Here is a 22,768-nt window from a genome sequence, read left to right on the forward strand (position 1 = left end):
TCCCCATCATTAGGTGAACAAAATATATACTAATAAATGTATTTCTCTCATCATTATCGTGAAAAAGGTAAACTTATCTATAATTATTATTTACGGAAAGATTTTTCACATAAAAATCTCTTAAAAACTGAAAGATTGGTTAAATTGCGAGCGTGATTCATTTGAATTTAATTTGGGTTCTCTATAGTTTCAGTTTTAATACAAATGAACAAAAATATAAAGTGAAAAAAAAGTGATAGGTTAAGATTGTTTTAGTAATAAACCAAATAACAGGAATCAAATTATAACAGTTTTACCCAATTATAGTTTAAGATTGTTTTCTTTTGATCCTCGCAAGAGATTTCTTTACAATTTGATCTTTGATTTCTTTATAAATTATTGTATTAACTATTAAGTGAAGAACAAGACTTTATCTCATTTATAAAAACGTTACTAGTAAAGACAAATCAAACCTAACTTGCATTATATTAATAGTTGTCTAACCAAACGGGACACTTCCATCTATTCAAATGATCATATCATATTCATATGTACCCATGATTTCTTGTTTCTTTTATCCTCTTTTTCTAAATAAAAAATAATAAACAAAGTTTGTCAAGTAAACATGTCCAAATGAGTGGTTTTGACTGTTCAAACAGTTGGGTTGAATACATCAACAATACAGGGTTAGAATCCTAACATGTTGCTTGAGCTAATTTGTACTAAAAAAATTAGCAAAAGAAATATAAGATTCCAATGGCAATACTCAAATTATTTTCCTTGATAAAGCTATCTAACCAACGTTAGCATAAAAAGTGTTTTTCAAAAGCTCAAATCACACTAATCTTTTGGAGATTAAGCACAAGGTGGAAAAAAAACGAAATTATTACTTTTGAAGCACATTATCCATATAACAAAGTACCATATAAAAGAAGAGAAAGGGTAGTTAAAAGTGAAAATATTAACTCAATAATAATAATAATAAAATGATCCTTTAAAACAATAAAATTTATATTTTGGTTTAGTCAATAATTATTTTCAAATACAACAAATTTAACCAAAATATTTACAAATACAACAAAATATCACTATCTATCACAAGGTAGATGGTGATATTTTATCACATTTGTCAATTTTGTTTTTTAAGTTTATAAAGAAGGAAAAACACCTTAATTATTGATATTTTAAAAAAAAACAATGAAAAGCTCCAAAATTAGGACTTTGGAACCTAATATTGTGAGTCTAGCTGCGTGAAATTAGACCTGCATCTTGTGCTAAGTACAAGCATGCAAACCAAAACCTTGGAGTTTTGCAAGGGGCATAGTCACCATACCAGAGACAAAATTTAATACAAATAAAACATTATTTAACATATGTTGCAATCTAATACTTCAAAATTAAAATTAAAAAATAAAAATCGAGAAGGTGAGGGGCATGTGCATCTGACACCTTAATAAATCCACCCCTCCTAGCATGAGAGGACTTTTAGAAACATTGAGCAAAATGCAATTGATATACCACTCCACCTCTCATGCTCTATTAAAAAACAAAAAACTCAAGCTAGGTTATAATTAATGACTACACAACTCAAACAAACTGATCAAATAATTAGGACTATGACAAGAGTACATATAATTCCAGAACATATCGCTATGCAATCTGATCCCTTAAAGTCAAGCATTAGCTTCCTAATCACAGTTAGTTGGGCAAACAAAGAACCAATCCCCACCCAACCCGAGATCTAATCCGATCTCATTCTACTAAAACAAATAAAATTACATGGTTCGATAGAAAATGAACAAAAAAATTTGCAACACAACATAGGTGAGTTGAACTAATTAACAAAAGATGTGCAAACCAAAATTGACTACAAAACTGACTTAACCTCTCCGGTATCCAAACACTAGACAAAACGGTATAGGGTAAATGAATAATTAATTTGCAAAACTAAACTAAACTAAACTTGTGAATGAACAACAAAGTAATATCTACTGGTTTTATGGGATATTGAGCTGAATCTTCATGTGAAAAGAGACACACCACCATAGAGTCACAAGCTAAATCTTAAAGCCGACCGATGATCCCTCTTCAAAGTTGAGAACTGAGGAAGACGATCTACACTAGCCAGTAGGTTAATGCTGAATTGCCCTAAAAGAATCAGCTCAAAATGGTCAAGAAAAAATAGCAACATAATATAAAAGTACTTTCACAAAATTATTCAGATTAAGTTACTCATATTTGTACATCTTCAAGCTTCAACCATATAAGTAATAGAATCAAAACTAAAAAATGACCGTAAATAAGTTATAATTTGAATGGTAGAGGAGATTCAAATCAATATAGCTCAGGACTAGTTTTACAATATACAAGCACAATCCATAAATTAGAAACAAAGAAATAGGAGATACCAAGTCTTCTGGATGCTGTAACTTCTCATGGCATACTAGTGTCCATTGGATAGCTTCCTAGCACTCTCAAAAATGTAGCGAACTCCTGCTACACCAATTTATCATTTCCTATCACACATCAGTATGAAAATTAATTTCCTGAATATTGTTTGGAAGATCTGAGCAAACTACCTTTAAATGCCTAAGAGCATTTTGTGCGTTTTGATCAGCCATTGATGCTTCAAAATCCACATAGAAAAGATAGTCGAAGTATCTGGTATAGAAAAAGGAAAACAACATGAGAGGGAAAGGGGGAAGAAAAGGAGGAAACTTTCAAACCACTGGGAAGAGAAAAGCTGTAAAAGTAATATAAAACAAAGGCTTCAGCGGATGTACTTTGAAGATCCATATCCATTATCATCAGATGATCGTAAGGGCTGGTTCCGCAAGGGTCGACTTTCAATCTGTTCGAGAAAACAAGGGGTGCTTAGCTATTGACCTTTATGACAGGTGCCTTGAGAAGGGCCCTCATGGTTATTGGGCAAAAATAAATACCTTTGTAAGGTTGATTTGGCGAAGAGCAAAAACTGCAAGTGCCTTGAAGAGAATTCCCGGACCCTCCTCTAGTGAGAAAACTATACTTGTCTGAAAAGGAAGTGAGCGAATTACATACAACAATTTACTTATTCTAAGCACCATGTCAGAAGGTAAAAGACTCTTTTCCTCCTAAAAAAACAAAAGGCTAACCTTGAATGGCCTATCAATGCCTGGAATTATGGGTTCTCTCGCTAGCATTAGAAATCGAGTTACATTGTCAGAGTCATCCTAATAAAAGAAAAGAAAATTGGTAATCGGTGCAGCATTAGAATGTATGGGTAAGTAAATGATAATTAAATGCTCGAGTAAGCACCTGAATATCTTCAGCAAGTATATTCAAGCCATATATTGAAGCAGCCACTGAGCTAGCAACAGCTCCTGCATCTTTCAACTTGTGAAAAGCAACATGCTGCACGATATCCAAAGTCTCATCAACTATCATTCTGAACAAGCAATCCAAATGATGACAATTTGGATGATACGAGTATATAATCATCAGATCATCAAAACTTCACATAAGCATTGCTGATAAATAAGTATCCACAAAAATCTGATTTGACTTCTCAGAATCACTATTGAGCCATTATGATAACAAAAAATGACAGGTTTTCCTGCAGTGTAGACCAAAAAATGACAAAATATCATAACAGTAATCGGACAGCAATTGAACAGCCAAAGATAAGTTACCTTTGCAGCACCAGCAGTATCGTCCACTGCTTCTCTCACCAATCCTAGCCCTGTCAATGTGTTTTCACACTGAGCAAGAGCCTGAACGAGAATCATGTTAAGCCGGAAGGGAGAGGGGGGAGGGGGATTTATATGAGTAAATTTAATAAGATTGTTCTGGTTACCTGTGGATGACTGAGCACCCTTTTCAGTTCCTCGATTTTAACACCATGATTGGCTAGTAAACAATGACGAACTACAAATTTTACCTCACCAACTATGTGCAACCTATGTCGAAGCAGAAGATCATAGTTTCTGTGGATGCTTCCACCTAAAGAGTTCTCTATTGGCAAGACGGCCCTGTCTACAATCCATCGCTCAACAGCCTGCAGTGAGAAGAAGGATAGGCGAATTTTTCTTATTATCATACACATTAAATCTACACGATTAACCATTATCTGAACATGAGTTGCATGCTACTTTCTAAAATACAAAGCACAGATCAAGTAAAACAAATGAAAGATCAATTGCTAGTGTGCTCTTATGATATACAATTTAAGAACTGTCTCTAATTTCTATTATCCTGATCAAAATAGTGGATCAAAAGACTAAATGAGATTAATACTCCGATTTATCCTCAAATTCTCGAAAAATTGGGAGGTGGAGAAAGTTTTCTCATGTATTAAGCTGTTCAACAAGCAGAAAATATATATGTATCGTAAATAAATCAATGTAATTAGAAATGAAGAACACACAATTCAAAGTCCAGTGCACTCGATGCGAGCACTGCGACCAATTCAAAGTCAAGGCAAACCAAAAGTTCATGTTAATGTTTCAGACGCCCAAATTCCCTCCGAATAACCGTAATTGAAGCAACTCAAGATGCATTCGTCTCACAGTTCGATCACTTACTTCAAAAGCAGCATCAAATTGTTCGCAAGGAACAGCCTCGCAATTCGGATATGCCTTCCCGGCGGCCGCCTCACTGTATGCACCAGGAACCCCCTAAAATCGCACGAAAACTATATCGTTCAAATGCAAAGACAGCATTCATATCTACACCACGAACTTCGAACAACAAGGATGCTACAGACATAGTCACCTGGTAGGCAACACGAAGACGAGATCCAGAGGAGACAGAGGATTTAGTCGATGATAGAGGCCCTGTAATACGAACAAATCAAAAAACGATTCGCCAAATCGATCAAACTACGCGCTACAGTAACATCAGAAATTAAAAAAACGAGAGCTAGCAACCACAGAAACGTACTCGGTAACGTATTTGGATCTTTGATTACAACTTCGAAATGAGAATCTTCCATGGAACTCTGCGTATCAACGAACCGGAAATTCTTGCCACTGCCTCCATGAAGAACAGAAAAACATCGAGAAGAACGGCAAAGGCGCTTCCAGCAAGAGTGAGAATGAAGGATTAAGTAAGTCCGGGGATAAGACGGCGATGATCTGCTGCGAATATACTGTGGAGAGGGAGAAATGGAAGATCGCGAAATGGAAGTCGCCATTGCCGATGAGGAAGCCCTGAAAAGATAGAGAGAGAAACGCGGGAGAGAGGAAAATCTGTTATCAGCTTTTACTTAGCACATATTTTATTTTTAAGTACTTACTAGTGATAATATAAGAACAAAAACAAATGAAAAATTGACAAAAAAAGACAAGAAGAAGAAGAAGAAGAACTTGAGAGATTTGGAATGAATTTTCAATTTAAATAGACTTAGGTTATAACAATTTAACACTAAGTTGAGTAATAATTTAGTTTATAAAAATTTTGTTGTACATAAATAGAAAAGGTTGAATATGGAAAGACAAAAAAAGAAAAAAAAAAGAATATTGAGGTTTTGATGTGATTTGAAGGATCGAGTTTTGTAAGCATTGAAATGAAGATGTTTGGAGGCGTCTGGAAAAGGGTCAATGAGCTACTAAGTCATTGGTGAACACTTTGTTGGATTGAATTAAGTCTAGATAAATGAAAAAATTTATGAATTTGATTTTTCTGTTCATTCAAGATTAGTTTGTGTTGAACTTATCCAATCAAACCAAATACATTGTAAGCAGCAGTGTATATTAATATGATAATAAATATGCAATTTCAAGTATTTGCATCTCAAAATGCGTGCAAATATGTCAAAGTTATAGAGAGAATGTTCACCTTAATTATGAAATTGATGGTTGTTTATGCGGTACCGATGATCTACTTAGTCTTTGTACCGCATCACTTTACGTGGAACATTCCTTCATTAATCTCGCCTAATTAAACTGAGTAGAGTTGCATGCATATTACTCATATTTATACCCCTCATTCATCTCACACATTATAAACAGTAGAAACATTAGCTAATACTGTGAATATTGAATATTGTATAGACACCACATCAAACTAAACTATGCATTATAATAAAAAACATCTTTAAGTTTTTTGAGTTCAACCCTGACATCCAAAAAAAACCTCTATTTTTGCTTACATTTGGACAAAAGAATGAAAAACTTCTTCTCCATTGATAAATTAATAGAATTAAGCAACGTATAGAATAATGTCCTTTTTATTGCATGATCTTAGTTTAGTCGCCTAGCTTAAGTCGCATAAGTAGACTCATAACTCTATATTTACAATAGTATGATTGTAACTAAACGTACACAAACAAGCAATTAAAGAAGTTGTAAGGTACATGATCTAATTTTTGAATTCTTAATAAAGTTTGAGATAGCTTGGTGTGCCTGAGTTCATGACATTGAGTGTGCTTATGTGTGGTTCCTAATTAATTTGTTTGTCATTTATTATGATAGAAATATTTCATGAGTTACTTTACATTTTATAATGTATGTTAGTTGGTGGCTTTTTTTTTTTTTTCACTTTACTAATAATTTAAAATTTTTAACATTTTTTTATTTTAAAAATTAACATAGAAAAGTATAGCTTTCGTAAATTAAAAATTGAAACAACGTGGTTCAAAAAATAAAGTGTCGTTAAGATTTGGTAAAAGGTCTTACATATGTAGGTGCATTGATTAATGAAGAATCAAAGATAATTATCACACAAACTAAGTCGTTAGTTTGATGAAAATTTTCTGTTGTAACAATTAAACTGTCACATAAATTAAAGTATATTCATTATTCATCATATGATCGCAAGGGCTAGTTCTTATCATTTTAATGTTTGATTTTGTTAAATGAGAAATTTCATACCAAACACAAATGACAATCATAATCTTTCTCGAATTAATGAAAATTATCAAATTTGAGACTAATTAAAAATTTATATAAGTTTCAAATTAAAACATAAGTTGGCAAATCACAATGATATCACATGTTTTTGTCATAATTTAGTATTAAGGTTAAAGTTTATTTGAGCTAAAAAAAAGTTTAATTTGACCTAAAGGTTAACTAAGTTTAAAATTGGGTAATTGTAATGAATGACCATTTGAGGAATAATAATTAAGGATATAGCAACATTTTTAAAAAAAATTGCAAATATAGCAAAACTATCGCTGATAGACTCGTATGATCTATCGGTGATAGATCATTTTTTACAACATTGTTTATCAGTAATAGACTCTATCATTGATAAAAAATTTACAAATTTTGTTATATTTGTAATTTTTATAAAATGTTGCTATATATTTAATTATTTTGAATTTAATTGCTAAATTTGTAACTATTCATTTAAAATTCATCTAGACCAACCTAGGTTTCAAGGATAAATAGAGAAACTTTTCTCCATTTGAAAGATTGAGAATTTAAAAAGAATTTTTTCTACGACTAAAAAATTCTATAACCCCTAAATCACATGGTCAAGTGATAAAAATCCATCTATGCATCTACATGAATCAACACAAATACAAGTTTCTTCCACAAAACATGTTTCTTCAAAATTGTCATGCAAACACATCTATTCAAATATAGAACTCTCACAGTAATACACGTGAGTTAATTAGAAATCACTTTCTGACCGATGAGTTTACATGTCATTATTCAAATTAAAAACAAAACAAAAATGTAAAGTAATTTTTGGTTAATCACTAGAAAAAAAGCTTTTCATAATAAAAGAAATTCAAAACCCACATGGATTTTTAAATATTATGGATCTTCTATCCTCAATCTTCTTCTCTACTTTGATATTTGTGGTAAGTTTTTTTAAAAAAGGTATTGTTGAGCAAAAAATTTCGGTCAATTAAATTATGTCACGTCATCCCAGTAAATTTATGATGATTATAATTTGATTGGATTTTTGAATAGTCGAGTTTTCTCATATACAACCCAATGCAAGCCCCTAATGAAAAATCAGGCCAAACAAGGGGGCTCGAGTCCGTCAAGAAAATGGGTCCAAGTCCAAGCCTAGGCCCAACAGGCAAATGGGTCCAAGCTCAAGCCTAACAAGTAGATGAGCCAAAGCTCAAACTCGACAAGCAAATAGGCCCGAATCCAAGCCTACCTAAGACCCATGAAATTTCTCTATAAATAGAGACCTTTGACACTCATTTAAGAGGGGTGTTTGGTTGAAGAAAGAATTGAACCTCTAAAGCATCGTATCAACTTCCAGATCACCAACTTCTTAAAAATTGAAAACTTACAAGATTAAACTTTCCTTGGATTCTTCGATCGATTTGCAACTACAACATCCTAAAGACCGAAGATAAGTTCGAAGCTTTAACTTGTATTCGAGAGAAAACATCAAAAGAGTAAATACTAGAGATTGTATTCACAATATTCATCAATATACAAAGTTCAATTTTATGAATTACATCTATTCTGAAATCTCGTATAAACAAGTACTTAATTTTACTGATTGATTAGGTAAATTTTTACTCATTTCACTCAAAAAAGAAAGGGATTGAGGATTTTTCAACCTGAAACATTTTAGTTCTAAAATACATATGTCAGCTAAACTACACATTTGATGACTACTCCATTTATTTAAATTAATTTATTGTTTTTAACGTTTTTACTACTTCAAATTTTAATCAGTTCACTAAACATTGTGTGTTAATTAGTTTTTAATATTTGTTAAGAATGAGTGAGATGAAGTGTTTGAATTGAAAATTAGAATTGAATTGGGAAAAAAAGCATTGCAAATGGTTTAATTTTTCAATATTCCTTAACTTTCAACCACATAATGATTGATTTGAAGGTAAAATTATTCCTCATAGCTACCTCATTTATTCAAAAGGTTTTCTTAATTTATTTTATTCAGATAAATGTAATTTAAAAAACACCAATACATGCATTTCAATATATCTCTTTCCAACCTCAAGTGAAATATATATGAAAACTTTATTAAGATCTATAAAATGTTAAAAAAGAACCGTTCAAAGTAACAATTAAATTTAAATTATTAGGTTTAAAAAAAAATATCATTATTAACAAAATTTGTAAAAAAATATAGTGATAGCATCTATCACTATATACCAAATTATTACCTAATCTCAAAATTACAAATATTGGTATATCGTTTATATAATTTTCTATATTTACCGTTTTTAATAAAATGATACCATCCAATTTTGATTATTATTCTTAAATTTGTTACAATCGTTACTTTTTAAAATAGAATAAGAAATGGGATAGTCGCAAATTTAGCAATTAATTAAGTATATAGCACAATTTTAAAAAATTTGTAAATATAGCAAAATTTATCAAATTCTATTAATGATATAAGTCTATCGCAGATAGATCATGTTGCAAATATTTGTCTATCACTGATATACCATATGAAGTCTATCAGTGATACAAGTCTATCAGTTATAGTTTTACTATATTTATAATTTTTTTAAAATGTTGTTATATCTTTGATTATTATTGTTAAAATAGTCTTCCATTCCAAATTTTCATAAAAAATTTATAAACAAAAAGCATCCCAGATTGGAACATATTTTGGGCCACACATGCTCGGCCCAATTTAACATAGAATCCATGCATCGTTTGAAAGGCCCACTTTTCATGAACTTCGGTTCTACATTTTTATTTGCTTATTTACATCGCTAATTTACAATTTTAACATAATCTATATATTTTTAAGGTTAAACTATCATTTTAACATGTTGAAATTGTACTTTGTTTTTTTATCTATTCTTGAAGATGGTAAAATAAACCAAAATATTTATAAAATATAGTAAGATAGTAGTCTATGGCTCATCTAGTATTTTGTTGTATTTGTAAATATTTATGAAGTCTTCCTATTTAAAATAATTTTTTACTTTTTTTTGTTAGACAAATACTTAAGTTTTATATGTATCTCCATAAAAATAAACATAAAAAATTCAAGAATTTAAAATTCTATAGTTTTACTTCCATTCATTCAACCTCATAATGTTTTACTCAAATTATCACACATGAAAAAAAAAACTAATATCTTAGAAATTCTTTATTGTTACCAAAATAATTTGAATATAGTTTGGATTGAAACTTTCTCTCTAATTTTGATCACATGTTAACAATTTCATTTATTATTTTCTTAATATGAGTTCATTGTTTTTTAGTCATTTATAGAAAATGTGCCAAAAATTGATAAAATATAGCCCTAACCCCAAACACAAATCCCCTGGTCTACAAATTTTCTAAATGTTTGTTTTGGTTCTTAACTTTTTAAATGAGTTAAATTAATTTGTTTTAGCTTTCAAGTCCCTTCATAAAAATAAAAATCATTTTCATCACTACCTTAATTTAGCTAAATTTAACAAATTGATATGGTAACTTATAAATAAACGGATGTGTATTGACTTAATAATTTAGGTATGTATTCAAGTCAGTCTCATATGCTAGAGGTAGATATTGGAGAAAATGATAATTATATAGTATGCAAAGTATTTACTAAAAACAAATAAAGGTATAAACATATTAAATTCAAAATTAAAAAATTATATATTTGCCTTCTAAAACTTAGACATTATATTGAAATGAATTCAAAAAATAGGAATTAAAAAAAAAAAACTAAACTTGAAAGTTTGGACAAAATGATGAGTTTGTGTTTGTTTGGAGTGATTTAAACTTTTTTAAAAAAACTAATCAATATTTATTTTAAAAACTATTTTAAATGCTATCGAATATTTTTCTCCTACTCTAGACTCGTTTATTATAAATATTAGTATATATATGTTAAATAGACGTTATTTATTATCAAGTGTCAAATTATAACTATCTCATTTGTTGTCAATTGGATTCACATTTTATTTATTATTTTGCTTATAAATAGAGGTATTTGATAGATCTGTAAGTGACACGTATTGATTGAAGTTCAAGCCATAATTTTTTTTAAAAAAAATATTTGTTTATGTATTACATTTTATTTATTTTAATATTATATCAGCTTTGTGTTTTGATTGTTTCACTTTCACAACATCGTTGTTTCCTAAGTGGTAAGTGCTTATATGAATGCAATTCGTTATTTTCCGTTTCCCACCCGGTTCACAAATTCAAAGCTCAAACTGCAAAATCTTCAAATAATAATAATGAAACTACAAAATTGGGCTAAAAGATTCTGTTTTGAAAATATACGTTAGGCACGCCGATTACTTTTTATAGCGTAACCGCCCATTTATATTCCTTTAAATAACTCTATATTCTCTATATACTTTTTCATTCTCACCCTTTCAATTTTACCTTGTTTCCATTATTATTTTAAGTTATTTACTTTCAAATATCTAATTTTAGTTTGAGTAAACGTTTACAGTTGACGATGAATTGATGATGTACTTATATGTTTGAATTGGAATTTAATAGTGATTATTTTTAATTTATTTTATATATCGTAAAAAAATATTATTAGATTCAATTATTCTTCTAGTTAGAAACTCTAGTTTCTTCTTCTGAGTAATCTTTTCTTTTCATTCCACTCACGTTTGAGTTGTGAAAGTTATGTTAATCTTAAGGAGTAATCGATATAAGTCATTTAGCATTAGATTGTGCAGAATCAACATTTGTTTTCAACAGTAAATTTTAAAATTATTTTATTAATGATATATGTTTAATTACCATTTTTATCTTGAAAGTTAGAAATAAATTAAACATATTGTATTATTATTATTATTATGAATACTGTCCAGTCAATTTTGACCCAAAAAAAAAAGGGTTTAGGGGGCTAAATTTAAAATTTACTAAAAACATAAGAATTAATATTTGAAATTTGAAAGTAATGAATTTGAACAAAGTGAAAAGTTTAGAACTAGAATGGTATTTTGCCTTAGCTACTCTACTTTCCACTTTCTTAGGCATTTTAATGAATACTTCAAAAAGTGTATAGTTTAATGTTTATTTAAAAATTTGTAATACCTTAATAAAAAAAGTCCATGTATAATGTACCATTATGGAAATATTTTAATAAATGTAGGAGTCTAGTGTTTTGTTGAATTTATCAATGTACGATTTAACAATTTCAAATAAATTAATAGACTGCATGTTAAAATGATTGATTTGAAAAATATAAATATTTATTAGTAAGTTGATTTTTTTCCAAAAAAAATAGTGGAAGTAAGAATGCCAAGAAACCTACGAATATAACGATAGGATTCAGTACATGGATATTTTTTAAAATTTATAAATTAAGAAAAGTTCATCCCTAATAGATTACTTTTATTATTAATAGACATTTAATATCGTTGGTGGTATATCACTAATAAAAATCTATCCGATATCAGTAACGTATCATCGATAGAAGTTTATAACGAATTGATTTGTTGTATTTACAATTATTTTAAAATGTTGTTATACACTTAATTATTATCACTAAAATTGTTATCATTTACGGTTACCTTTAAATTTAATTATTGTGGTGAGATAAACTCTCGTAAATCTAAATTATATGAATATTTAAGCGTCGTTTAATTTACCAAAATTTCAATCTAAAAGGAAAATGAAAACAATTATGTGTTGTAAAACAAACTGACAGTTGCAATTGTTATACAACTTTATTGATGGTTTTAAATCACTTTTCAATACTAAATAGTTCACATAATCACCAACCAATTTTCTTCCGTACTGCTCAACTATAACTTACATGAATTCTCTCAAAATTACAGTGTTTTTCTATTTGCTTATTATGACAATATTTAATGGATGGAAACGACCGAAGTCTTGATAATTTCTTTTATATTTACAATATTTTCCAAAAATGATGCTATACATTTGATTATTGTAACTTAAATTACTATCCATTATAATTATTTTATAAAAAGAATCGACAAACAGTGAATAATTTTAGTTGACGATAAAAGTCCCTATCGTACTTGGTCCTATACAAATCCTATTCAATTTATTCTTTTAGATATACATACATTCAAATAGAACCAAAACTTCTGTATATGAATTGAACTAATAAATGGATCAACACTACAATCATTTTACAACTTGATTATTGTAAAATGAGGACCATTTTAACATTGTGACACCTACAAAATTAAAGGCCCACTTCAATTGAAGATATGATTTTTCCCATTGATACTAAAATATAGGTTTCATGTTTTTAAAAAATTATTTTAAATAACAAAAACTTCTAAAAATATATTTATAATAAAATATCATAATCTATATTTAATAAATACGATAAACTATATATTTTAAAAATACTTTAGCTAGTTTTGATATATTTAAAATTCCTGATTTATTTTATTTGTTAATAGTCAACTTAATATAAATTTTGCAGGAAGAATATGTCAATAAAATTACAATTCGTCAGTATTATCATATGCATTCAATGAATTATAAACTAATTATTAAAAATGCTAAATTTGGGTAGAGCTATTTAATTGTGAATTGTTTGTATATTAATCAAAGTTAAAATTTATTATTACGTAAATTTCATTAAATTTAAAAATGGAAGGACACTTCAAATCTTATGTAAAACAGTTTTAGAACACTTTATTAATTTAGAAAAATTCTCTGTATTAGGCATGTTGGCCAAAAATACTTAAAATAGCATTCACATTGTTAAGTATTTTCTCTCTGTATATATTAGTAATATTTAAAGAAATATATTCAATGCTACTAGGATGAATTTTGCTCTATCTTATAAATAATTTTAATATTTTTTTATTTTTAAAAACATTCCGATATGAAATCAATTTTAAAAAAGTCAATAGTATTTTTAAAGGTTAGATTACTTCTTCCTAAATATAAAATTAAACTATTCCAAAAGATATGATATAATCATAATTAAATAAAAATTTGAGAAGATTTCGTTGAGATTTAATCTAACTCGAGAGATGGAGGATTTGAACTCAAAACCTTCTACTTTAAAAAGTAGACAGATGCTAATTAAGCTAAATTCGTAATGACAATTTTCAATTTCACAATTGAAAAACTGTAACATATATATTATCAACTATTCACCAAAATCCTTGTAACTTTGTAATTTTAGGGGATGATACAATCATTTATTAAGTTTTGTGGAAACTAAATTATAACAAGTTAAAAATATATGAGCGAAATCCAAACTTTGATTAAAAATTTGTAATTTAACAAAATTATATATATATATATATTAAAAAATAAGTAAATCAAACAAAAAGTGGATATATAAGAAAATAGTTAAATTAGATAGGAGGGTAGAGGCGTAATTTGAGTATAGAGGTGTGAGTATAGAAAAAAGGGAAAGTAAAATATTCTTTGCTTGAAGAGGGAGGAGAAGAAGTGGGGGCCACATAAAAGGCCCAATGGGCCCATTTTGGAATCATTTTTGACGAACACTTGCATTATACGGCCACCACCACCCACTGCCAAATGCCATTTTGGATTTATTCCAATTTCCCACTCAACTATATATAAAATACTAATAATACAAACCTTATAAAAAGATTAATTAAAGAAATAAAAAACCTTATTGTCGTCGAGATGCTGTAAAAGTCAAAGGTTCGAGATTCGAATCATCATAGTTTATGTGAATTAAAAATAAATTAAACTTTTCACTCTCAACACATGTTTTCTTCTTCTTTTATCACTTTTTTTATCCATTGATGCACTAAAACAGAAAATTAAAGAAAAAAAATGTTTTATTCTTCTCGTAAAGTTTAAATTTATAGGATCTATCAATATCCTTATATTTACACATTGTTGATTTCTATACGTGTTTACTGACACAATCTCAAAATTCTACATTTTACAATATTAACTTTATAAAAATCTATAGTCATTTAAACATTATTGTTTCTTGACCATCGTTTTATGTTTCTCGGAACAAAAATACAAAACCACAAAAACGTTATCGAAACAAAGTCCTTAATATCCTAAACTTTCCAACCAGTATTCAATTATTAATATAATTTAAAATTTGTTATATAATAGTTTTTTTCTTTTGTAAATATTTCAAACAATTTGGTTATTTTTTTATATATAATAAAAAATAAAAAATAAAGAAGAAGGAGAAAGGGAAAATGAAAATGAGATCCGACATGATGTTTGGGAAGAAGGGAAGAGAGAAACAGTGTAAGATGAGAATGCGAAGATTCGTTTCTTTAACATCAGAGGAACCCAATCCCCCAACCCAACCCCCCCATGTTTTTTCAATGCACACTTTCCCATTTTTCTTTTACCACTTTTTCTTTCTTTCTTTTTATTTTTAATCAAATAAAATGTATTTTTTCTAAAAACAATTGTGTGTGTATATGTTTTTCTTTGACTGATAGAATTTGACCAACCAACTACCACCACAATGACTAATCATCCCAGGCCCATGGCCCACTTCTATCTCTTTGGCCCACCATGCCCATTTATGTTCTCTCTCTCTCTCATCATATTTTATTATTTTTTTAAAAATAAAATAAAGAAGAAGAAGAAGAAGAAGATAAGTTTGTTTGGGATCCAAGAATAAGAGAGACTGACACAAACTGACTAAGTGGAAAAATTCAGTGATTCTATTGCTGCTTTTATCCTTTACTGCTTTATATATACACACACACACACACAGGAATTAGGATGAGTATCTATTCTCAGATCTAACCATTAATAATACACCTTTTATTTTTCTTGTTGATTTGTTTAATAATTTTAACATTGAATTAGTTTTTCATCTACTAACAAAATGTTATTGTTTATTAGACTTTGTAATATATATTAAAATGAATGTTTATCAGTGAAAAAATTGACTAATTTTATTATATTTGAAAATTATGCCTGATTTAAATGAAACATTAAGTTATAAATATGTTTGTATTTATATATTAGATTGATTTACTTGTTTAAGACTAAGAAAATGATATAATATTTTCCTTTATTTAACTCAATAAAATATAGTATTATAGTATGTTTTGTCTCTATCTTTCCCCCCCTTTTTTCCCTTAAGAATTAAGCCATAATCGTAGGAGCTAAAAAATTTTATGATTAATTTAATAGTTTAGTTTATTTTCTAAACACATGTTAAAATAGTGTTTAAATAAATAGCAATAACCATAGGTCATCTAATAAAGGACTATGGTCAATAAGTTAAGTTTGTAATAAAGTTATGAATAGGTTAGATTTTTTTTTTTTTTTTTTTTTTTTTTTTTTTTTTGTAGTTGATGAATCATTATACCCAAAATAAAAGAATAAACATTGGTTAATTAAGTTAATTAATTAATATCCAAGGTGTCTCCCACTTCATTATCTCATGATTAACCCTATGAAAGGCAAAGATTCTATATTTGTTATTTTTGAACCATCAATTATTATCTTTTGGTTTAAGGCATGAAAATAAAAACTACTAATACACACACACACTTGTTTTTGTGCAATAGTGTGTGTTTGATATTTTTTTTCCACACCTACCATTACCAATCTTGTCCCAATCAATCAAACAAATTAATTTCTTCAATAATTTATTTGAAATTTTGTAAAAATATCAACAAATTTGTCACATGCATCAGTTTGAAATCTTTATTCATCAAAACATAAACCACAAATTCATATAGAAATCATTCCTCATTAATTAATTATGATTTTTCAAAATAATAAATAAAATAAAATATCCGAAAAACTCACTAAAGAGCGACAAAAGCAAATACTAGATGTAATTTTGACATGAAGTATAAATATTTAGTCAACATAACTATGCCATATTTTACGACTTCCCTCGAGTTTTTATTAATAGAAATTTGATTGGTTGTTTAATGTTAGCATAGTGTGAATTAGGTTGATCATAGGGTTTCTTATATACCTAGAAAGGGAATGATCTTACATAAAGTAAAGGTACCTTATGGCTATAGATTAATTTGTTGTTTCCTTTATTTTTATTATTAAAAGAAAGAAAGAAAATAGGTAGCTAGGCTTGATTGATCACTGACCAAAAATGTTTGGCCAAGCATAGGAAAAAATGTTGGTGGTATTTTATATATATATATAAATAGGAAATGTAGTAAATAATATTATAGATATTATATTATTAATTAAAATAGCAATATTCCTTATTTATGCTTTTATTTTTTTATTTGTAATATAATGCATCTACAATTAGATGCTATTGCTAACATTTGCATATAGGTCAACAATCATCTCATCTTTTTGTTTCTTCTTTTTAATTTAAAACAAAGACCTCTTTGTTTGTGATAGGAAAAAAAAAGGCATACAATTTAAGTTGTTATTGCTTAATTTCATAAAATTTATAAGGGTCTATTTTAAATATAATAAAATAACTTTAAAACGATTCAAATTACTCGTTTCAAAATTTTGTCGAATATATTACTAGCAAGATCAAAACGAGCCTCGTTTAAAAAAAAATGATGTTTTCAAATATAAAAAAATAAATTAAAATATTTACAAACTATAAAAAACATTTAAATTTTATCATTGATAAGAACTGATAAACTTCTATTACTATCTATTAATACCACCGATAGAAGCATATAAATGTTTATCAATGTTTCTTATTGATATAATCTAAAGTTTTACTATATATTATAGATATTTTGTCAATTTTATTGTTTTTTATAATTCCACTTGAAGAAACAAAAATATTGGCACAAGAAGCATAATACACTCTTCTAGGAATAATTTTCTCTTAGAAAAATAAACCGTACATTCAACGAGGTCTTTTGGACACTATGACTCAAAACTAATACTACAAAAATTATATTAGTTGTGTCATATTATATGTTTGGATTAATTGTTTCACATCCATAAATTTGTCATGTTATGAATGATTATGATTGGAAAATGAAAAGAATTTAAAACGAGACAATTAGATATATGAAATGGAAAAATGCATTATTCTTTTCTTGTTTGGGAATATTTGAAAGAAACAAAGCTGAATTCCATTTATTCATTTATTATTATTGTTTTAAATATTGATGAAATTGTGAAGTAGCAATGTGTGGTGTACGATATTCAAATGACAATCTCACAAAAGAGACGACAGAAAGCAAAACCAAAAGACTTATTTATTATTTTGGAAAATAAAATCTATATATATGAATAATAATTATATTTTGAAGAGAAGACAGTTCCGTAAATGGTGGACCATTTTCTATCTTCTTTTATAAATAATTTGAAAGCGATTGTCACTTTTGTTTGCTAATCGTTACATGTATGATTAAAAAGTATATTCAATAATTACAAAACTAATTATTACATCTAAATGTATTCAATTTATAACATACTTTCTTTTTTTATATTATAGTTTTTGTTAGTACAAATTCGGTTACTTTTCGTCGTATATTTTGACTAAATTATTATCCAGCAGCCAATTTGTGATGGCCAAAACATTAGATTAAGCCAATTATTTTTTAAAAGATGAAATTCAAAACATATCTATATAAACAATTTTACTAATAAAAATATCATTGTCCTCAACATTTTGTGCTTGTATTTAACGTGTTTTTTTTAATTTACTGAAGGTTTGCTTTCTATTCTATTTTGGGGGAATGAAGTTAATATTGGGGGAATGAAGTTAATGTCTATTAATTAATTTAAAAAATTAAATTAAATCTAACTCAATTAACTTCCACACAAATTTCACAATGATTAGATAAGTTAAGGAGGTTCTCATAATAAATATCTTTAATTTATTACACTAAATATTAAAAGTGGACATTATTGAAAACTCCAAAGTAAGAATGTAGGTAGGAACTATATGTAAACAAAGCTTGAAAGTCAAAAGAAAAATTGTAACATGTTGAACAACCAAATAAAATCCAAAAACAAAAAGTTTAAATTTGAGTTTTCAATTTCTACAAGTTTCCTTAACACCCAAAATGTTATATATAGAGATAGGCACGTAACAAATCCATATTTAGAATTAATAACTAAACCAATCGTAAATTTTGTAATTCAACAATCAATTTAAATATAATTTAATCGATTAAAATACCTAACTAATCGAGAAATCAAAAGGTTTAATCCACTGCAATTATATTCTGACTTATATGTGTATATATACAAAAAAAAAAAAAAAAAAAAAAGTTAATTATGACATTATTTTATGTTGAATTGGATACAATTATGGTCAAGAAGAATGATTATGAAGCTAAAAGAGATTTGTTGTAATGTAATGATGGGAATGGTAAGATAGAAAAAAAGAAAGAAAGAACGATGATGATTAATTAAAAATGAGAATAAATTGAGGGGAAAAAATGAATGAGAAGAGATGAGTGAAGGGACCATAGGGATTAGGATAATAAGATCATCTGTCATTGTCAAAATGAATGAATGGCCCAAAATAGGAAATAGGAAGGAAAAAAAACTCCATCATTATAACCTCAACTCTACTCATCATCACTCCAAACCAAAACCACCAATCATAAATTCCCTTTCATTCTACATTTCCCTAAAATTTAACCAATTTTACTTTTTTACACTCTATTTATACCATAATTTCATTTATTATTAATAAAATTTAATACCCACAAATTCCATCCATTCATTTTGGTTTTTTATCAACAATTTTGGTTTTTTTTAATTTTTTAAAAAATTAATTCTATAAACTTATCTTCTGTATCTAAATCTTACATGTTTTTTTTGCTCATGTTTTGAAAAAACGGGGTTAGAGTTTGAAAATTAAAAAGATTGATTTTAAATATATTATATATTTATATATATGTTATAAATTTGACTAACAATGTGATTCTTTTACGTAAAGATTGATATAAACTATGATAAGAAAAGAAAAAAAGAAATAGTCTTAGTTTATTTACAAAAATAAAATAAAAATGATTAACAAAAGAGACTAAAACTAATTTAGTTGGATGATAATTGGGTAAGATTCATGAACTTAATTGTTACGCAATAAAGATGTACTTTATTATCTTAAAAAAGAGATGCATTTTAGTCTTAATTCAAATTCAAACACTTTTGTTAAAGAATATAGCAACCCATGTGAGATGTTAAAATTTTAAACCTATTATATTTTAAAATGAGTAGATATGACTTAACTGTTACACTATACATTCATATTACCAATTTGCATATGCTTTAAACTTTGAAGTCGAATTTATGAATATATATAAATCTAAAGATAAAAAAGGATAACAAATTTATAGTAAAACTTTTTAACTTTGTCAGTTAAATCATCACTAACAATTAGTTTTACTTTCCTCACTCTAAACACTAAAGTTGTTGAAATCAACCCATTATTATTTATGGACTATCCATTGGTTAACCCTGACTGACGTTTAGAAAGTTACTCACAAATTACCTAATAATCTGACAATTTCATCTATTAACTGACCAAAACAATTTCACCAAGCAAAACTTGGCGAATTGCACGAAGAAAGTTGAAATTTCTTCTTGGAAAGAATTATATAGCTAGCATGCACACATTTTCTTAAAATACCCATTGATATATAAAATATAAGATTCAAAACATATAAGGCTAACTCAACTATAATCACATTATAGGTAATAAATAATAGAGAATCAAACATTAATGCCACGTGTAGTTTAAAAGAACAATTGAAAAAAATACTATGAAACGGTTGTAATTACGTTCTTAAACTTTTAACTATAGAATTTAGACTTCTAAACTTTTACATACAAGTGAAAAATTTAACTCTCAAGCTTAAAATAATTGTAAAATTTGAATACATAAATAATAAAAATTTAATACTCAAACTTAAATAAATATTATAAGCTACACTATACTCTGTGTTTTGAAGGTCGAATTTGATAGATTTCAACACTTTAATAAGTTTAAAGGTTTAATTTTAGAAATTTTTGTATAAGGGTATAATTGTAAATAACATCTTCCTTGAGGGTGATTTTTACCATTTGGTATTGTATAAGATAAAATATAGTGTTAGGGGAATATCAAAATCTTATTTTCAGAGAGAGAGAGAGAATTCTTCCTAGGAATGGATATATGATATTATATTTATATTTATATTATAATGTAATCTTTGTGGGTTGATTTTTATAAATATTTTAATATGAAAGGGAAAAGGACAAAGATAAGAACAGGCCGCTGGGGTTTCGTTTGGTGGCTAATGGACCAGTTAAGGGTCACAGAGGTTTTAGGCTATGAATTGCCGGTGATTAATGGAGCCATATAGGGTCCACTAAATAGTTGCCTTCCACGCCAGAACGGGTCCCACTAAAAGACAATTCTGGATTACTGTGCCTTTCACCTTCTCCTCATCTCAAACCGTTTGCAGACCAGAAACTGATGTCCAGACAGTAATGATGAGATCAGGTTCGTTTGCTTTTATTTTTTTTTTTTTACAACAATAGGGTGAGATTCGAACCATTGATCTTCAATCTTTAATTTATCAATAAATTTAGAGATCATTGAGCTGGTTGGTTGGATCTTTTTGCCGGGCAATTTCTTAACTTACAAATCTCTCTCTCCCCTGACTTGGGCATTTCCTATTGCTTTCATCCCTCTATATATTTCCCTCCTTTACCCCCATCCTTAACAAACCCCTCTCTCTCCCTTTCTCTATATTTCTCAATCTCTCTCTCTCTAGCTAAGAGTAAGACACGTCTCTGTCTTCAACTTCATCATCCATTCTGCTGGTTTTTATGAATGGATCATTCAAGTGGACAACACCAAGTAAGGATATTACATTCATTTTTTTCAGTACATGGGTTTGGGTTAAATTCTCAGGATGTCCCTTATCTAAACTCTAAATTCATTTAATCTTACTTTCAGGAAACTCAAGCACAACCATTGGAGAACATGTTGGCTATTTCATGTCCTAAAGTACAGCAAGATAACAGGAAGCCAATGAGGCCACAACCAGAGCAAGCTCTGAGATGCCCAAGATGCGATTCAACTAATACCAAGTTCTGTTACTACAATAACTACAGTCTTTCCCAGCCAAGGTATTTCTGTAAGTCTTGTAGAAGATATTGGACCAAAGGGGGTACTCTAAGAAATGTTCCTGTGGGTGGTGGATGTAGGAAAAACAAAAGGCCATCACCTTCTACTTCTTCTTCTTCATCTCCTTCTTCAAAGAGAACGCATGATCAAGCTGCTAATTCTGGCCGTTTAATGCTCACTGATGCCCATCTTCCATCTTTAGCCTTCGAATCTACTGATTTAAGTTTGGCATTTGCTAAGCTCCAACATCAATCAAATGGGCAGATGGGTCTTTTTGATACAACCCATAACAGCTTTCAAAATTTGTATTCTGGGTTTGGTACTGGGAGTTCTGGGGAGGTTGAAAATGGTGGATTCCCTCATTTTGAACATTATAACAGCAGTGGTGTCGCATCTACAGCCACTGCTACAGCAATGAAGCAAGAGATGGCTTGCAATGGAGATCAAAATAATATGGTTTTGTTGGGATTTCCTTGGCAGTTCAACAACAATGGAGATGGAAATTACATGGGTGATCTTGATGCTGGAAGAGAGAGCTGGAATTTTAATGGAAATGGAATAGGTTCATCTTGGCATGGACTTCTCAACAGCCCTCTAGTCTAATGTTAGTTCTTGGAGTGGATTTATGGTTTTTGACAGAGAACTAAACAAAGTACTTGAATTCCCTGTAATATGTACTTGAATTCCCTGTAATATTTTGATCATACCAAACCTATGATCTAGTTATCAGTGTTCTGGTTAGAGAAAGCAAAGTCAAATTTGGATAAGCTCCTTTTTCACTCGTTTATCTGTTCATTCTAATGTGAAATTTTTTCGAGATCTTGGTTACCTGATAAGTCAAGCAAATTTCAAAATTTTCTAATGTATTTCCAACTAATACAGTTTCACACCGCCCATGGGTTAGTTGCGTACA

General features: G+C 28.5%; 2 protein-coding genes across 3 annotated transcripts; one reads left to right on the top strand and one right to left on the bottom strand.

Annotated features, from left to right (window-relative positions):
- Nucleotides 1-1,566: 1,566 nt before the first annotated feature.
- LOC101217934 (arogenate dehydratase/prephenate dehydratase 2, chloroplastic) lies at nucleotides 1,567-5,323 on the bottom strand. 2 transcript variants are annotated; one of them, XM_011658910.2, is made up of 12 exons: nucleotides 4,900-5,323; nucleotides 4,732-4,793; nucleotides 4,542-4,634; nucleotides 3,815-4,015; nucleotides 3,651-3,731; nucleotides 3,277-3,372; nucleotides 3,114-3,191; nucleotides 2,922-3,011; nucleotides 2,763-2,830; nucleotides 2,559-2,640; nucleotides 2,388-2,475; nucleotides 1,567-2,127 (listed from the first exon to the last, which is right to left on the bottom strand). In XM_011658910.2, exons 1-11 carry the CDS (start codon nucleotides 5,150-5,152, stop codon nucleotides 2,413-2,415), a joined length of 1,167 nt encoding a protein of 388 aa, XP_011657212.1. In that variant the 5' UTR covers nucleotides 5,153-5,323; the 3' UTR covers nucleotides 1,567-2,127; nucleotides 2,388-2,412. The 2 variants fall into 2 exon arrangements, with proteins under 2 accessions (XP_011657212.1, XP_004149566.2); XM_004149518.3 differs by having other exon boundaries at nucleotides 2,388-2,472; nucleotides 4,900-5,321.
- A 15,918-nt stretch (nucleotides 5,324-21,241) lies between these two features.
- On the top strand, nucleotides 21,242-22,683 carry LOC101215787 (dof zinc finger protein DOF5.3). The gene is made up of 2 exons (XM_004149510.3): nucleotides 21,242-21,585; nucleotides 21,685-22,683. Exons 1-2 carry the CDS (start codon nucleotides 21,559-21,561, stop codon nucleotides 22,456-22,458), a joined length of 801 nt encoding a protein of 266 aa, XP_004149558.1. The 5' UTR covers nucleotides 21,242-21,558; the 3' UTR covers nucleotides 22,459-22,683.
- The last annotated feature ends 85 nt before the right edge of the window (nucleotides 22,684-22,768 follow it).

Source organism: Cucumis sativus, chromosome 6 (assembly GCF_000004075.3).
Source record: "Cucumis sativus cultivar 9930 chromosome 6, Cucumber_9930_V3, whole genome shotgun sequence".
Taxonomy (NCBI): domain Eukaryota; kingdom Viridiplantae; phylum Streptophyta; class Magnoliopsida; order Cucurbitales; family Cucurbitaceae; genus Cucumis; species Cucumis sativus.

Bases quoted from the DNA above. Each gene is read 5' to 3' on its own strand.
- LOC101215787 (XM_004149510.3), top strand. From the start codon at position 21,559: ATGGATCATTCAAGTGGACAACACCAA. The intron at 21,586-21,684 runs GTAAGGATATTA...TCTTACTTTCAG, and splicing joins ATTCAAGTGGACAACACCAA to GAAACTCAAGCACAACCATT.
- LOC101217934 (XM_011658910.2), bottom strand. From the start codon at position 5,152: ATGGCGACTTCCATTTCGCGATCTTCCATTTCTCCCTCTCCACAGTAT. The intron at 4,016-4,541 runs GTAAGTGATCGA...TTCTCACTGCAG, and splicing joins AATTTGATGCTGCTTTTGAA to GCTGTTGAGCGATGGATTGT. The intron at 3,192-3,276 runs GTGCTTACTCGA...TTCTTTTATTAG, and splicing joins TACTTGCTGAAGATATTCAG to GATGACTCTGACAATGTAAC.